The sequence below is a fragment of the Anas acuta genome, chromosome 1, assembly GCF_963932015.1.
Source record: "Anas acuta chromosome 1, bAnaAcu1.1, whole genome shotgun sequence".
Taxonomy (NCBI): Eukaryota; Metazoa; Chordata; class Aves; order Anseriformes; family Anatidae; genus Anas; species Anas acuta.
Window position 1 is genome coordinate 172740385 of NC_088979.1, and position 18074 is coordinate 172758458.

The window sequence follows — 18074 nt, forward strand, 5'->3', positions numbered from 1 at the left end:
TTAATGTGAAAATCCATTGAGCAATATGGACACGTGCATGTATTTGTTCATACATTTCCATGGGAGAGATTATCTTACCTATTTGGATTCTTTTCATTCTTATTTGTCATAAACTGAGTAATTTAAATTGAATCTGTTCATGTAAATATATATATATATATATATATATATATATATATATATAGGTATTTCCTCACACAAATCCTTTCAGAGAGATTCTACACTAGAGTACAGAATTTCTGGTCCAAGCTGGGAGGAAAGATGAAGAAGAGTGAGGAAAAGAGGAGCAGGGAGGAACATCCCCTCCTTGTCCTCCTGTAGTGGGTGAACATCCGCTACCCATCTTGAGGTGATGAAGATCTTGACTCAAACCAGACATTCCTGTCATCAAACTTGTCAGGAGTGCACCCAAATACTGGATGTTAGCTGGGAAGGACTCTGAATTTCTTCTAATGAAATCATTCTATACTGTCATTTGAAATAGTTGTGCATTGGCATTGGGACCTCACTCTGCTTTCCCTGAGTCCCAGGTGAAAATACTTTCTTTCAGCTTTTTCCAGGCTTTTAAATCTGTTCATGGGAACATTCCCATGGTCTTGTGTTTGCCTGATTGTAGAATATTAAACATTTGGACTCTTAAAAGCTCTCTGGGGAGGCAAAACATTTCACATCCAGCCCTAATATTTATTTATTTATTTACTCTTATTTTTGTTTTAAAGGTAGCTAAGAGATTGATTATTCATTCCTGAAAGTTGTATTTTCATGGAGGAATTGATATGCAAATGTTAGCAGATTAAACAAAGTCGTCTTGCTGTATTGGAAAGTGCTGCAGATAGCAGGCCTGTACATAGACTGGAAAGGAAAAAAAAGATTATGGGAAATACCTGCCATAAAATTAAATGTGTTTAAGTGCTTAAATAGGAGGAACTGATTTCTGTAAAACCAAGAATGCTTTTTAGTCTTCCAGAGTAGTTTGGAGATTCAGTCCTCAAGTGGAAGAAGTCCTAGAAGGCAGCTCTAATGTGTCAGTAAGCAAAGCACAAGGATTAAGAAGGTAATATCTGTTTTACAAATATATAGAGACAGATTTATGTCTGTAATGTATTCATCATGCAGCAGTACAGCACTCATACAGCAGCACTTTGGCCCCCTGTCATGAAGAATATTCAAGTTTTTACTGTTATTGCTGTACGTTGTGTGTCCTGCTTTGTGTTACTGCACACTCAAAATATCTTCTGGACTTGTAATTGGTATGTACTGGGGTGTTTCTTTGCACTTCAATAAGCACGGGGCAGATTTTCAAGGGGTGTCAATGTGTTGTTGGCTGCATACAAGTCAATGGGACCAAACTACTTTATACCAGCGAAGGATCTGGTCTTGAGTGTTTAAAAATAGATTAATGAGGAAAGGACCCATCTACGTATTGAGAGGTTTCGTGACCTACTTCTGCAGATCTCCTCCTTGTTCAGGAAGGCTCTGCTGGGCTTTTGCTTCTTAATCTCCTTGGTCTCCCCCAAGTTGCTCACAAAAGCAAAATCCACCAGAGAGAGAGACAGCTGTTTCTGCATATATTAATAATATGCAGCTCTATAAATGATTAATAAAATACACCACTGCCTTTGAGTTATGGTATAGTAATTCACACTTAGTTGTTTAGTTGGCTCTCAGCCTCCATCCTGGCATTGCATTATGCACCCAGGATGAATGATTACACTGGAATTCAGATTGTTGTTTCTAGTTCCTTAAATTTAGCACCGCACATATTGGACTGGATCACAGAGCTGATTATGGCATGCCAGAGACTTTGCACACTGCATGGATGGACAAAATCAAAATGATTGATTTTTCAAATTGGTCAATGTGACACTGCTATGGAAATGTGTTGGCCATGCACTGAAAGAGCTTAGTCTTTTGGCAGGCTAGCCATCTAGAGCTGGTCCAAAGAGGTGTTTAAATATATTAAAAAACACATGTGGACATTTTGGAGGACCCTATGAAGTGCCTAGTGCAGAGTGAGATCCTGATGCTTCTCCTGGGACAGATGTGGCCACATTATCTTTTTCCAGCTGTTGGCTCCATCGGGAAGTCACGTCACTTTCTACTGTACCTCTCAGCTGTTTTGGTGATATTGTGTTTGTGTGAGCTCCAGCCATGAGAAGGATAGAGTTTAAGAATGATCTAATTCCAATCCTCCTGCCATGGGCAGGGACACTTCCCACCAGACCAGGTTGCCCAAGGCCCCGTCCAATTTGGCCTTCAACACTTCCAGGGATGGGGCATCCACAGCTTCTGGGCAACCTGTGCCAGTGCCTCACCACCTTCATAGTGAATAATTTCTTCCAAATATCTAATCTAAATCTACCCTCTTTTAATTTGAAGCCATTACTGCTTGTCTTATCCCTACACTCCCTGAGAGAGTCCCACCTTTCCTGTAGGCTCCCTTTAGGTATTGGAAGGCTGCTATAGGTTCTCCCTAAAGCTTTCTCTTCTCCAGGCTGAACAAATCCAACTCCCTTAGCTTGTCTTTGCAGGAGAGGTGCTCCATCTCCTTGATAATCTTTGTGGCCCTCCTCTGGACTTGTTCTAATACTTACACATCCTTTTTGTGCTGGGGGCCCCAAAACTGAACACAGTACTTCAGGTTCTATCCAGTACTATCATGTATGATGAGACTTTGTTAAAAAAGAAGGAAAAGGAAAAAGGAAAAAGGAAAGAAGGAAAGAAGGAAAGAAGGAAGGAAAAAGAAAGAAGGAAAGAAAGAAGGAAGGAAGGAAGGAAGGAAGGAAGGAAGGAAGGAAGGAAGGAAGGAAGGAAGGAAGGAAGGAAGGAAGGAAGGAAGGAAGGAAGGAAGGAAGGAAGGAAAGGAAGAAAGGAAGAAACTGGCCGCTCAGTAAATTAAATTGCTTGTGTGATTGACAGAACTGAAGCAGAAATACAACCTTGCATGGTCACCTACAGACAACTGAGCCTGTGCCTGTTTACCTCCAGGTGATTCACCACATACTGATGTCAATCAAAACGGATCAGATGGATCACACCTGAAAGGTGCCCATTCGTCTCTGTTAATTACACAGGAATCCCAGGGTAACTTTTTCAGATACTGATGTCTATGCTCCAGACCTCTAAGACACGGGGAGGCGAGGCATAGCTTTTCAGTCCGTGATATTCCTGGTCTCTAACACATGGTGTTGGGGGGACAGTACACGGGATACGTTTTACATGCTCTGTCTTTCAGGGAAGTGAAAGGCCGGAGTCATCGCTAACTTCCCGTTCAGCAGCAAATATGCAGTGTTAAACGCTGTCGTTAAAAAGTGACTCTGCCGTGTTGATGTGCCGCTCATAGGTGAGCAAAACCCCACAGAAACCTCGTCCTAGATGCAAATCCGAGGTGGAGAGCCTGGTTGCGCTGGCTCAGGTGGAAGGGTACACTCCCTGTTATTCAGGTCTGTGATTGCTGCGAGAACCAAGCCTTGCTCTTCTTCGGAGGAGAAAACGGGGCCTCAGGAAAGGGTTTGGTGACTTTGTGCTGCTTTCTGAAAGCCGGAGTGAAACAAACCTTTCAGGGGAAACAATGCTAATAGAGTCATCTCTTTGGCACATGAGCCCTGCTGGAAAGAAAGTCTGCTAATCCCCTCTATAGTCTCTCTATTTATACCCTTAGGCAGCACACAAACTGGCCAAGTACAAGAACAAAAGCTGACTAGAAATATCTCCTGTGACTGTTGTTCTCATGAGCTATTATCCCCTTTATTAAGGATCTGGCTAAGAGCAACCTCTGTTAAGGACAATGTTCTGCAAAGCAATGTGATTATCATGCTGATTTAGGTGAAACTTGGCCCTGTGGCTTGCCTCTCCTGCCCTCGCTAAGCCCGGGACCCAGCCGTCTGGGCTTGCTCAGGGGCCAGTGTGGCTCCTGCTTACACGGTGATGAGCTTCAGCCTGGAAGTCATCTTAGCCATTATTTTAAGACATTCAGAAGCATACAGGTTACAATAAAAAGGAAAAAAAAAGTATCTTAGACTACGCATTTAAGTGTCACCTTAGAGACAAGGCCATGTAGAGAAGGGCAAGGCCCAGGACTATATTCCAGATCACTGCTGTCCTGAGCTGTTTCTTTATTTATGAGCATTTTGAAAATTAAATATCAATTATATTTCATTTTTATATTATATATGTATACAAATAATTATTAGTTGTGGCGATCTTCCTTATTCAGAAGGGTTGAGTGCAGTTTTTATGTCATGAAGATAAAAATCCACTCCAATGTCCTTTTTCACCATGGCTGAATAAAGGTGTGCCTTCCTGACCTGGAACAGCCCTGGTTCCTTTGTGTCAATAAAATCCAAAAAGGAAAAGAAACCAAAGTTGGATTTTCTGATCTTTCAGAACAAAACAAAACCAACCAACCAACCAAAATATTTCCAGAGAATTTGGAAATACAGAGTGCAAACAAGTCTGGTGGTTTAATTGAAGCAAAAGGGATATAGGGGGTGGCTTATCATGCTTGGTTGTGCAGAGCATGAAACCTTTCCTCTTTGGAATAGAGAATAGATGGGATGTACTTTAGGATTCTGAAGTTAGAATTGTTGAAAAGATTTGATTAAATTTATCTTACCTGGAACCATTTTACAAACTGACCAAATGTAATATTTTCATTTACATATTAAAAGTGTGACTGGGGATAAGTAATGAAGTAACCTGGATGTAAGTTGTCTGTCAGCTGAATGATGGAGATTCTTGCAAAATGCTTTTTCAGACTATGTGGTTGCAACTTTCAAATCCTTCCAATAATGGACAATCAAAAAGTTTATCTGTATGATACCATGACCTTTCAAGTTGTAATCCCACTGATGTGGTGGTGCAGTATTCTTTTTGCTGCTGCTGTAGGATGTCAGGCTTGAGAGACGCCACCAGAGTGAGGCAATGAAGAACTGCCATGGAGGAAAAAGCAATCCACCTCAAAGCTGAGGCACACTTGTTTCCCCTTTCTGAATGAAGATGTTGGAAGTTGGAAAGCCTGTTGTACCTCATGTTGAATTTTGTCTCTTTGGGTCTATCTGTCTGATCCACAACTTGTCTGTTGCTCATTAGAAGAATGATCTCCTAGGAGTGCATTATGCAGAGCCTCTAACACCTCTGTAGGAGCTACAGTAGCAAACAGGGGAAGAGAAACACTATTTAGCAATTTTTTCTTACCCTAAGAATTTAGCTTTCATCAAAGTGGGGTATTGGATAATGGAAGTGGTCTTCCCAAGTCAACTGTTTGCTGGTGTTGTTAATATTTTTGTGTCAAGCCATTTCTGAAAATGAGCCTCACTCCTTAGCAAGCCCTCCAGTGTCTTCCTGGAGCTTCCTCAGGAGGTTTGAATTCGGCCCCCTTCCACTTTCCTTCTAACTCTGGCTCTGCATTTTGAAGATGAATACTCACAAGTTAAGACATCGCATATTGCTCACTCCTTCTCTCCTGCAAAGGCAGGATTTAATATTAATCTTTGTTTGCTCAACAGTAAGAGTTGTATTTAATCTAAGATCTTTTAAATTTAACACTGATAAATTGAGCGCTTCCTTAATGTATGTTCACATTCTTTCTCAGTCTGTTATATATGCGTTGTACAAATGTGATGCATTGGCTTTGTAAACACACAAATAAACAAAAGGAATTAACTTCTTCCCACTAGAGAGAGAGAAAAAAAAAAAAAAAAGCATTTGCAAACCGGGTTACTTCTCTGTGAAGTAATGTAGCTGTGAGAGCTGCAGTTCATCCTGTGCCAGGCTCAGGGAGGCTGAGCTGATCTGACTCTGCTTTACCCCTGAACAGGAAGGTCCGACCCCAACTTCTGGCTGCACGTTCCCTCGCACCAGCACTGATGCTGTTGCTGGCTGGTTCTGTAATAAGCCAGTTTGATTCACTATTCAAGCTGAATAGGTGAAAAATTGGGTAATTTTCTGCTGGGTTCATGCTTTGCAACATCTTCAAAACAGGCTTGATAAAGTCACATGTGTACAATGGATGTAATTCTGATACTTGGTTTGCAAAATTCTCCTGTTACCCACAGGATGCTGATGCTGAAAGGAGCTTGCAAGAAAGAGACACTACCTAAAGAACAAAGGTACATTAATAATTTTAATAAGATCTTACACAGTCATGAAAAACAAAAACCCAAATCACCATCTTAGTTCAGTCCTCAAAAATGTCTGTAGCTGCCCCAATTAATTTGATGAGGTACAAAAATTAGCAAATAACTTACAAACTTGTTTAAGACTAAAACAAGTTGTAGGAAACCATACATCATGTGCAGTTGTGAGGAAAAGTTTCATTGCTGCTCTCATGTGTGCTGTAGCTTATCCTTTAACTGCCTGCTACTCTGGGCATCCTTCTCGCAGCAAGGTCTCTGTACTTGATTGAATTTGTAGTGTGGGTGATACCCCGGTGAGCTATACACACCTCCTGTGTGTCTGGGAGCGCTAAAGGCCACTGGAGAACTAGAGCAGTCATTGTCTTTGATTTAGTAGCAAAACCTGTTTTCATTACTTTGTCTCAAGTCCTGAGGACAGCCCAAATCCTCCAGCACTGAAGCTTTCAATAAGACATTGTTTGCTCTGCTGTGCTGTCAATAAGATGTCATTACTTTGGCTGCAAGATAAGAAAAGATTTGTTAATGGCGCCTCTTGGGGATGGCAACATGTTTCCCCCCCCCTTATAGATCATTGGGGAAAAAATATGGGAACAGAGTGACAAGGAAAGAAAACATTTTTTTTTTTTTTTGCATGTATGCCTTCCAGTTAAAGTCTGAAGCTATGAAAAGCACAAATGCAGACTTTTTCTCTTTATTATTAATTTGCAGAAGGGTGTGAAAACAGTGATATAATACACAATGTGCTTTAGCATGTGTACTTCTTAAAGAGAAGAAAATGGAGTGTCTCTGCAGGTAAGCACTGAGTTGCAACAGGTCTCTCTGTCGCTAATCTGGAGGCACCACACTGCAGGAGAGGCAGGCCAGTGTTTGCCTTTCCCAGATTTAAATGAGCAGTTACTAATTAACAGCAGATATGGAAAGAATTTCTCAGCTGTTGCTCCGGAGCCTCTGTCAGCACCAACCAGGGCTCCCTGTCCCTCACCCTGCAGCCTCAGCCTCACCCAAACCTCCTGCACGTCTCCCGTCTGATGTTCGTGCCCCCAGCTGCACAGCAGGCTTCTGCCGTCCCCACACGTCCCGGTCTCCCTGCTGTTTTCAGATGCAAGGTCACAGTTTGTGTTGGCAAGCCAAGAAACAACAGTGACGTATTCTGTTCAAGACCATACTTAGGACAATAGTGAAGGGCCTGATTCTGCCAATTTTTAGCTGCCGGTATAACGTCCTATGCAGTCAAAGTTAAGAACAACCAGAGGGCATGTCTGAACTTGAAAACTCCTTTGGATTAAGGTGAAACACAAATTCAAGGCACAATGGCTCTCCCTGAATAGCGATATTCAGAAGACCAAGCCCAGGTGCCAAGACCAGCCCTGTGTGTTTGCAGTCGTGCAGAGGACTCTTAAAGGCACAGCATGGTCCAATCTCTCTCCCCCCCCCCCCTTTCCCCCTTATTATTATTATTATTTTTTTTTTTAAGAAAAAGTCATTATAATAATTGTGGGATAAGGAGCAGATTTATCACAGGACAAATAACCTTAACCCCGGCTCACCTCTTGGTGAGCTTTCAGCTCAGTAAAACCCAAGAACCTGACAAACCCCCCAAAGTCAGGGACCCGTCGTGGAGTGGATGGACTTTGGGGCCTGAGCACCGAGCGGGAGCGATTGGTCACCCACCATGTCCCACTCCAGCAGGGAGCAGACCAAAGCAAAGATCCTGCAGTGCCCTGGTCACAGAGGCTTAAATGTAATTGTGCTCGACCAGAGCAGCCAGACTGGTTTAGAAAATGACTGCATGAATGAGCACAATGCGGCTGTAAGAGGAGACTCCGTACTCGGGTCCAAAGAGGATCTCAGAAGAATGGGGAGGTAAGACAATAGCTGGCAGGTGCCTGTGGCTGGGAGCGCAACTTATTTATCCACTCACTGTGTGACCTCCACCCAGGAGCAGAGAAATGGTGCGAGAGGGTTACATGGACACTAAATGAGTATCTAAAAAAATAAAATCCCTGATAGTGTGTTAATGCTATCAGAGGTGACTGTAATTTCCTTAGTCATGTAAAATTTAAGAATTTCAGTTTTTCTTTTTTTTTTTTTTTTTTCTTTTTCCTTTGCAAACTCTCTCTTCATGTGCTAGAAGTGGATTTGTGGTGTACTGGCTTGTGCTTGCTGAAAGAAGGAACTCAGTGAGATTTTCTGCGTGGTCTGTGTTGCATGCCTTTTATTTCTCTTCAGCACTTAGGGGTTACTTTATCTTACGTATTTAAAGAGAACGGTGTATCTTGATACAACTGGATGGAAAACTTTTTTCATTACTGGAAAAGAGCATCTTGCATTATGTGGCAGGTCATGAGTTGTGGTCTTCATAGCTGGCAGAACAGCCATCAGTGTGTGCACGTATGTGTGTTCTGCAAAGAGGACAGAGGGTACGTGTTCACACATGCACTTCTGTAACCCTGTAGTGCTGGGGCTGCTGGAAATAATTAGGGAATTGATTACTATGTTCTAAAAGCAAGAGAAGTGATTTAATTTCTTTGCATCATTGCTAACTGACAAAATAGCTTTAATCCCAGTGATTAGCATTGCTTTTACAGGGTAACTGTATCAGAGAATGTAATATGCATGGCAGAGAAAAAAGAAACCCTCAACTTTTAAAGGCTCTTCTTTTGATGCACATCCAGGTTGTAAATAAAAACCACTTTTGTCAACTTTCCTGGAAAGTTTGTTACTGTTATAAGGCTATTAAGATACATTATTTTCTTATGACGAAAATACTGCTCCAAGCCATGTGGAGGTTATTTAGGACTAACTACATACACATCTTTTCAAACAGGGAGACCGAGTGAGAAATGGAGCGCGATCTGAAGCTTGCACTCTGCTGCTCTCCTGTATTTGAGTCAAAATTAAGCTGCTGCCTCTCTTGTACCCACTGCCTGCTGCTTGGGCTGCATGAGCCCTAAAGAGGAACACAAAAGCTGGACTGCCTGGAGGTGGGAGCACCTTCCAGACTTGATTCAGATTAAGAAATAAACGATGACTCGGAAACAAAACACGGGGCTTATCATGACAGGAGTGAAAAGGTATAAAGACCTAAACTGTTTATTTGTAGGAGAACATAATGGTCCTTGTCATCGATGTGATGTTGAAAGGAATGACTTCCATCTAGAGGATGCAGGAAAAACAGGAGATAAATTTCAGTAGCAGTAACAGCTTAATGGCAAAAGATTGAAAAAGAGGAGGAATATGGAAATTAGACAGTGGTGACGTTCTAAGAATTTAAATGTGGCATTTGGCAGCAGCAGTATATTGTTCATGTAAAAACAAACAAAGCTAATCAACAACAAATGTATTATCCTTTTAAAATAGACTTTATTTAATAACAATAAATATAAAGAGATCTTAATGTTCAGAAACTAATAGCAAACATTCTTAGAAAAAATACAAAAAATACATTCTTACATTCTGAATTTTTTCAACATACAAAGAATCTAAAACAGTGGCGGTGGTCTGCAATTTGTGGTGCTCACATCTTACTTTAAGGCAATGAAATGGTCACTGACACGGATTCATCTGTACAAGGTAAGAGTCTGGCCTACTTACAAAGTGTAAAAAGAGTAAAATTGATTAATATGTTAAAAGTAATGTTAATTTTCCCTTCAAACAGATCTTCAAACATTATTAAAGTGACCCAGTCTTGAAAAAAGTTACAAATACAATTAAGTTGGCAGCTGACCCCACTCCCCGAAGCATTTAATTCCTATGTCTCGCTGTGTACTGGCAGTGCACGTTTCAGCAGATGGAGGTAGAGGCAATGTACATTGCACAGCTTTAGAGGTTTGGGCACTGTGCTGAGATTAACACTGCACATGGCAAAACAAACTAAATTCCTGATATAATGCTTTCTGAAAGTGAATGTTATGGCTATGTTAGCAAGTAGCATGGCACTTGGGAAGCAAAACACAGAGCAAAAAGCTGACACTGACATCAGCTGAAGCTGATGCCCACCACGTACTCACAGTTCTCTTCAGACCCAAAATGCCTACCAGAGACCATGATGGGCATATCTAAGACCTGTCTTCTGGTTTGGTTTAAGACAAAAGGAATCCGGTTCATGAGCTCCAAGACCAGATGTGAATCACCACCCAGAAAGTGGGGACAAGTGGAAGACGAGTTTCAAACTCCTGAGCTGAACAAAATGGTAATGTAGAAACCCACCCAAGGATATCCACGTCATGGCACTGAGCCTGCTGGAGTTAAAGTGTTTGGACAATGCTGTCAGAAATATGGTCTGAATTTTGGTTGTGGCCAGGGGTTGGATTTGATGATCCTTGAGGGTCCCTTCCAACTCAGGATATTCTCTCATTCTGTAATTCTAGGTGGTTAGGAATTTATTACAAGAGGAGCACATACTTTGCTGGGGTAGCATGCTATTTATTTATTTATTTTTAATAATTATTTTAAAGGCTGGAATATAAACTCTCAGTGATGTTGAGGACCAACTCCCCCTTCAGGAAATGCGTGATGAAAAGTGACAATTGAGAGAGGCCTCAAGGACAAGAAAAGGACCAGAAAACCAGTCTTAAACTCTGCCACTGTTCAGTGTGACCCCAGGCAAGGCACTTAATTCTTTTGTCTCTTCAGCTGTCAAAGCAGGCAATCAAAGTTTCCTTAAGATCAAACAATTATCTGAAATGGCCCATTTCATGACATTTTATTTTTATTTTTTTTCCTTTATCATGGGATACCTCCTTGCTTGCCCTTGTCCTCCAACACTGCACCTGAGAGGGTGTTTAAGGCACTTTGAAACTGTGATCCCCGATGGGGAGATGAAAATGGCATCTCTCAGCTGAACACTACTGTTGACAGGGAGATGCCAGCCCAAAGCCAAAATCAGAAGCTCCAAGCTTGCACAGAGCTGACTGGCCTTTCTAAACAAACTCATATAGCACAGGAAAACCCTGAGTATTTCATTATACTGCCCAGCAACAGGGCAAGAGGCAAGAGGCACATGCTGAAACACAAGAAATGCAATTTGAACATAAGAAAAAACTGTTTTACTGTGCCGGTGCCTGAGCCCTGGCACAGGCTGCACAGAGAGGTTGTGGGGTCTTCTGCTGGGGGATCTCCAAAAGCCACCTGGACGTGGCCCTGGTCAGCCTGCTCTGGGTGTCCCTGCTTGGGCAGGGGCTGGGGCAGGTGGGCTCTGGGAAAAGGTCAAATCAGTATTGGGGTGATACATTTTGATAAAATATTCTGTCTTGTTTAGAAGCCTCTGAGTACATGCCTATCCATTTGCCAAATTTCTGTTTGATTCCTTGTAAGTTTAAAGACGTTTTATGATTCTGACTGGAAACAAAAAGAGATGGCAAGAGTAGAATTTCCTGTTGAAAGAAGCACTAGTTCTATCACTGCTCTGGTACACAGTCACTTAGAGTAATGGTCTATCTTACTGTTGTGTCCTGAGTCTTTTGTCTTTTTCATCTTCAGGTGTCTTCAGGTGATGTTTACAACAAGTTTTCTGAGCATTATAATAAGCAAGCTCCAGTTCTTCAATGCCAGAAATGTGTTCTCTGGAACCTCCAAGCTTTTGTCTTCCATCTTCCAACCTTATCGCAATTTTTGAACCAAGCTTTCCTCTCATGTTCCTCTCTCCTATGCAATCATTCTGCATAGTCATACTAAGTGAAAGCTTGTGTATCACAACTGCTGAAAGAACTCTGCTATGTACTGCCTCTTCTGGTTTAAATGTTGCCATTCCAAAGGATAGGCTTGAGGTACACAGAGTAATATTTTGAAGTTTTTCTACAAAATTCAAATGATTCCTTCCGATTATTATGAGGATAAAATATATCTTATTAATGCTACTTAGTTTCTGCAAACAAACTTCTTTATATTGAAAAAGCCATACAAATAATCTTCCTAAGAATTGCACATATGAATTACATTTAAGAGTATAAAATTACAAACCCAACAGTAATCATGTGGTTTAGGGAGTGTAGGCATACTTTTGCCTTTTTAACAAGATTTTGGTTTTCAGATTTCATAGGAATTGGTCCACTAGAACCATTAAAAGAGAAAGCAATTTAATAAACTGGAACATCGCTGCTGCAGACACAAAGTGGAGCCCTACATACATGCTTACCCTGTAGTTTCCTAACTCCCAGGTTACAACTGGAGCCAAAATTGCCAAGCAGATCTGCAGTCTAATTTCAAGATGACTGATAGCTCCAACAAATTCGTCCACACTTGTAACATCTTCCTAGTTGTTTAAAGTTTCATAACACGGTTAAGGCATATTAAATTGTTTATTCCGATCTTCAGTTTCAATAGATTCATGGTCTAGTCCAAATTCAATTTATCATGCAGTGTTGTACCACAACAGGTCCAGCTGTGCATTCTTCCTATGTCAAAATCTATCAGGGAAAAGAATGGTGCCTCTGGTGTGGGAGAAATGCAAAATACAGCCCTCAGCAAATATTGATTTAGTATGTGAAAAGAATTTTAACACTCATTACTGTTACAGGTGGGAGACCTTCAAGGCTGTGTTCATTCAGAACAGAATGGCCAAGTGAGCTAATGAAAGTACATTGACCAGGGAAAGATAAAATGTCTGAGTTTTCCTCTCGCTCCAAGTGCTGTAAAGTCAGTTTGTATGCATTGATTGCAAAGGCAGTTCTCCTGTTTACACAGAGATTGATGAACAAGATGGGCTTACAGTCCTGCTGCTCCTTGTGATCCAAGCCCATGATTAATTGAAATATCTTGTTATCCATTTAAGTCTCAGTATGTACACCTAATTCAGTGTAACACACAACAGTGCTTAGTACGTCAATTGCAATAGTTTAACAACATGATTTTGTGTTGTCTTTTCCTTCTCTTGCCTTCATGTTTTGGCTTTTCCATTTCATTTTATAGCTGGGGTCTGCATTGTCAAGTCATCAAAACTCCTTCAGAGGAAGTGGTGGTGTTCTTACAACAAATTATTCTTGTTCATAAGGTTTTATTCAAGTTGAACAACAGATTTAATAGCCTATGCCTAAATAAAGTGGAAAGCATTCTATGTATTTGAGAATTAATCTGCATTGTTTTAAGATTATAAATATTTTTTACCTTCATGTGTTAAAAAATATATCTTACTAAAGCTGTTTTAAAAAATTGGTAACTGTAAACCAAGTCTCAGTGGTTGCTTTTGCCAAAGGGAAACAGATAAGGAGCATGTGACAGTTGCAAGAAACAACGTTTAGTAAAGGGAATTAATCCAAAGTGTTTGGTTAACTATTGGTAACATCTGGACAGGTGTTAGCTGGCTAAATACTGTTACTCCATATAAAAAAATACTTATTCAGACTTAGGTCGGAAAGTGCTGTCTACTCCTTTGATAATTTTGTCAGCAATTTTCCCCATGTTTTTTTTCACAACTTTAAGATCGTTCTCATGCAAGAGTTTCTGCGTTAGGTATTTCTCTCGCTTGACCTTGCTCTTGGTCTTCTGTGATACATCCGGGATTATGTATGAAATAATAAACTTCACAAAGTATATGACATGCTAGGGAAGGTGAAAATGAAAAAAAAAAGTCAGTTGGGTTGAACAGGCTATTATTATTATTATTATTATTATTATTATTATTATTATTATTATTATTATTATTATTATTATTATTATTATTATTATTATTATTATTGAAATGTCCCACTCTCTCTTATGGATTTAAACAGGCTTTGCACCAGTATCTATCACAGTGGAACAATATCTTAAAAACAGAGATTAATAGATTGACTGATAAAGAAGAATTTCTGATTTTCTAATTCTGATGTTACTAATGACTCCTCTGCTTGCTTTCAGGGAACCCCAGTGCCCAATCCCTCCCCTTGCCTCCCCTGACTGTGGAAATATTGGTTACAGATTCTTCTGAAATTGTTTCAGGTTTGTCCAAATGCCTCTGGGGCTATCGACATTCCTCTGCTACGGGATCTCTGCTCTAGCAAGTTGAATGTTTCTGGTGACTTCAGTAGTCCCTGGATCAGGCCTTAAGTACATTTTATAATGAAAGAATACCTAGTATTCCTCTCCCTTGATCTTGGACAGACTTCTATATTTTCTAAGCCCAGAGAGTTGCTGCACAGGAGGGAGTGATTGCTTTTTTACCAAAAGGGCTGATCTAAAGACTCACCTCTTATGTGAATGTCGTTACTCAGGTTAGTGTGTGTTAGTGCACATGTAGTATGGACATGTATATATGAGGCTTTGTACAAACCTCATCTAAGATCACTTATAAGTATTTTTGGTGCAACTGTCCCTTCTATTTCTGATACTAGAAATCACTTTAAAAATTCTTGAGAGAAGAAACTGCGAACACATGCGACAATCCTCAGCAGATGTCATGACTTCAGAGACTTCTTTTTCTAATGGTGCTACACCTAATTACATCTCCCAAGCTCTTGCCCATGCCAGCACATGTTGAACACCAAAACCTCTGGTGCCTGGACAGAATGGATTTGAAGGATTTTCTGCATGGAGGGAAGAGGATGCTCACAATAACTGCTGCTTGAAACCCCACATGCTTACCTCCATGACAATGATGAAAGCCAGCTTGGCTGCGATGACGTGCCAGTAGTATATGTTATGCTCATACTGATGCTGGTGACCAGGAGGGTAGCGGAAATCGCGGTATCTGAAGGCAATGCAGGAAAGTCAGGGACTAGTCTCGGGAATCTCTGCAGTAAGGCTCTGTGGCCAGAGGATGGAGCAAGACATGTCCCTGCATAGTGCATCCCGGAACAGTCTGCTGAATGGAGCTACAGCAATGGGTAAACTTCGTGTCTGCAGAATAAGCTGTATTTGGCTTAAACGTCCTTTTTTTTTTTTTTTTTTTTTTTTTTTTTTTTTTTTTTGCCACTGTGTTGATAATTTCTTAAATTTATTTTAAAACATTTTTTCTCCTTTTTCGAGACTCTATCAGTTATGAGGAAAATGAAGGAAGTATTTTTTGAGTTTCTGAGTAGGACAGACTTATAGGTGAATAATTTCACTCAGTTCTGCCATTCAAAGTACGCTGACTTTAATGATGTTTTAACATTTCTTCCTGGATATTTTAAATTGAGTTATATTAGTTAGATATTAAAAAAAATAAAAATCATTGTCATTTGAATAGAAAAAAAGGTTATTTGACACTTGCCTGCATGTTGTTTGGTTCCCAAACCAAGGGGAAGATGGCTTGCTTGCATTCCTGAAGTCTGATATATTGAAGACAGAGAGTGTGTTGTTTATATATCCTTTCATAGTGTGACTGCTGTGACTCCCATAAGGAGGGACTGAGAAGGACCAGTAATAAACCAGGCGAGGAATCATGTCAGATGTAAAAGCAATTATCATGGCCTGCATTTCAGAAAGAGAAGACAAAAAAGCAGAGTGGCATGTAACTAATAAGCCATAATATATGGTGAAGCCTAAATAAGCTTTGCCATATACTGAGTATCTAAAAATTTACATTACAAGATAAATAAAAATAAAAATAAAAATAAAAATGTGCATTTCCAGTCAGTGGTTCCTTCTGTTAGGGAGCATGTAGACACTCACAGGCATAAAACAATCTCCTTCTGCAGTGTGCACTCTGTATAGTTTTTAAATTACGCTGGCTCTGCTGGATGCCTCAGAAAAGTTGTACTATGATACATGTTTATCCTCATCAGCATGCGAGGGAGTTCAGCAACCAAACTCACCTTACGCTGCTCTAAGGTAACCTCCAGCAAACATGCTTGCTGCCAGAGCTGCTTGTGATATGCTTCAAGAAATTGTGCCTGGTGAAACTTATGTAAACCACAGCAGAGTCCTTCAGCACTACAAAATTAAATTTCCCCAGAAAGCCTGAGGACCGAGTAAAAGAATGAACTAAATTGCATACATAGCTGATCCATCTCTGACCCTAGAAACATCCCGCTCTTTTCGAGGTGACAGCCAGTCCAAATTTGTCTTGGCAGTTGCCTCATAAGCTTCAGTGTCATGTCAGTACATGTGGAAACTGCTCTTGGTGCCAAGATCATTTTTTTAGTAGCAGCTGCACAGTGCTGTTTTACATATGACGTGACCATTTGTTTTTATCTTGCTCCCAAGAGAGTCCCTGTCCTACTCAGTCTGCTAGGCACAAACCGGGTAGGAAATGGGATCTGTGGGTTTGTTGTGGGAAGTCTTTTCTAAACTCACGAAGTTCCCAAAACATCCTATTCTGGAGGGCAGGTTAACTATCTTTAATCCAACATCCTCCTCCGCTATTGCAGGTTGAAAAGGCTTCCCTGTGAGGAAGACTTTCCATTGGCAAGGCCGGCAGCTGAGCATGAGGCTGCCCAGCCACGCCAGCATGAGAGGCGCCTGTTGTGCCCAGTGCCTAGAGCTAGTGATGTTTGCATGCCGTGGCTGGGGGAGCAGTCTTCAATCCTATGGCAGGGGCAAAAATACCTCACAATGTGAACAGCAAGAATCAGTGCGGGGTGGGGAGGGGGTAAAGGGTGAAAATACCTGCAAACACAATTCCTTAGACAGCGCTCTGGTGGCAGTGCTAGCTAGAGCCGCTGCCACCCCTCCTGCCTCTGCCCCTAGCAGGTTGCTCATGCCCCGTGTTTGGGCAGCTGTGAAGTATGGCACAGGCTGGCTGGGAAACCCAGATGGATCCACCCCTTGATCCGCTTCACCATGGTTTGTGGCAGCACCAGGAGACAGCAACAAGGGGAAAAGAAGAGGTAGGGCAAGGAGTTGGACCTGCCTCACCTCCTGCAGCCCCACAACCAAATGCTTAGGGCTGTCCTAGTGCCTTACCTTTCCAGCTGGCTCACTGTGAGGCACCTGCCAAGCAAAACTGCAGTTAAGGCAAAAGTTGCAGAAACAAGACTTAAGCATGAGACTGTGGTCCAAAATCTCCCTTTTCATCTCCAGAATATTGTTGCAATTTAGTTCAGTTGAGAGAAAGTTAATTTGGCTGATGAGGAAGAAAAGAGAGGCATCCTAAAAGTGTTTAAGTTCTCAAGGATCAGTACTTAAAAAAATGATTTTTTGTACTGTGTTCTAGCTTGAATCAAATGTAGGTGGCATACACTTTTAAAAACTGTTTTTAAGCAATACATGCCAGTGTGCAATGAAGTGAAAATTATGTGTTGTTTATATTTACATGCAGTGTAGGTGGTTTTGGCTGACAAGGAATATATATTACTGTGTCTTGCAGTTTCAGGAAGAAGACCTCACACCTAAATTACATTGTTTTTAACTGAAGTATAAGCACAGAAAGTTTTAGTTAAATACAATTTCTTATTGTTCATTATCCTGTAAGATTTATATCCATTCATATCATAAAAGAACTAAAAGCAACTGAACAATACGGCAAAACCCATCCTTTTCTGTTTGTACTGAATGGGTTCGATGCAGCTTCTATGTATCATTCAACAAGATTCTGGAACACAGTATTTATACAACTTAATGTTTGCTCTTACTGATTTTTTTTTTCAAGGCCCCAGGTCTCTCATCACCATAAATCTGAGCCCTGTCTCATTCTCCTCCCTCTCTCAGAATGATCTCCAGATGTGTTGCAGAGTGCTACATGGACAGAAATACGAAAGCTAATCCTACGGCATCCTCTCAAAGGAAAAGCTTTTTTCCTCCTGAATTATGGGCTGCATTGTAGTGTATTGTACTGGAGAACTACAAACAAATAGCACATTCTCTACTTCCCAAGCTATATCATGCACAGTTTTCCATTTATACCATAGCTAATTAAAATCAGTCTACAAATCAAGAACAGATGCTTTGATATCATGCAATAGCAAGTCCAGTGCCTGAGTGGCAAGTCTCAAAACAGACAGTTTTGTGCAAAAGTTTCCTGCAAGCTACTCACAGGTGTTACAAAGGCAATGCATGAAGGAGAGGATGATACAATACACGTCTAATAATCTGTAACAG

At 40.9% G+C, this 18074-nt stretch overlaps 1 protein-coding gene and 1 long non-coding RNA gene across 5 annotated transcripts in view; one reads left to right on the plus strand and one right to left on the minus strand.

Annotated features, from left to right (window-relative positions):
- Positions 1–256: 256 nt before the first annotated feature.
- Positions 257–9804, plus strand: LOC137849607 (uncharacterized). The gene is made up of 4 exons (XR_011091991.1): positions 257–6110; positions 6846–8000; positions 8965–9211; positions 9617–9804. It is a non-coding gene; the product is annotated as an uncharacterized lncRNA (long non-coding RNA).
- The window catches only part of ANO6 (anoctamin 6), a 75293-nt gene continuing 63829 nt past the window's right edge, over positions 6611–18074 (minus strand). For 2 of the 4 annotated variants that reach the window (XM_068669360.1, XM_068669363.1), the window contains 3 exons: positions 15307–15506; positions 14697–14802; positions 9481–13676 (listed from right to left, as the gene is read on the minus strand). In XM_068669360.1, the coding sequence (XP_068525461.1) occupies positions 13470–13676; positions 14697–14802; positions 15307–15506 (513 nt within the window). In that variant the 3' untranslated portion in view covers positions 9481–13469. Of the gene's footprint in view, positions 6635–8209; positions 8540–9480; positions 13677–14696; positions 14803–15306; positions 15507–18074 lie in introns of those variants that run through there. The other 2 variants (XM_068669362.1, XM_068669361.1) reach the window with 2 other exon arrangements.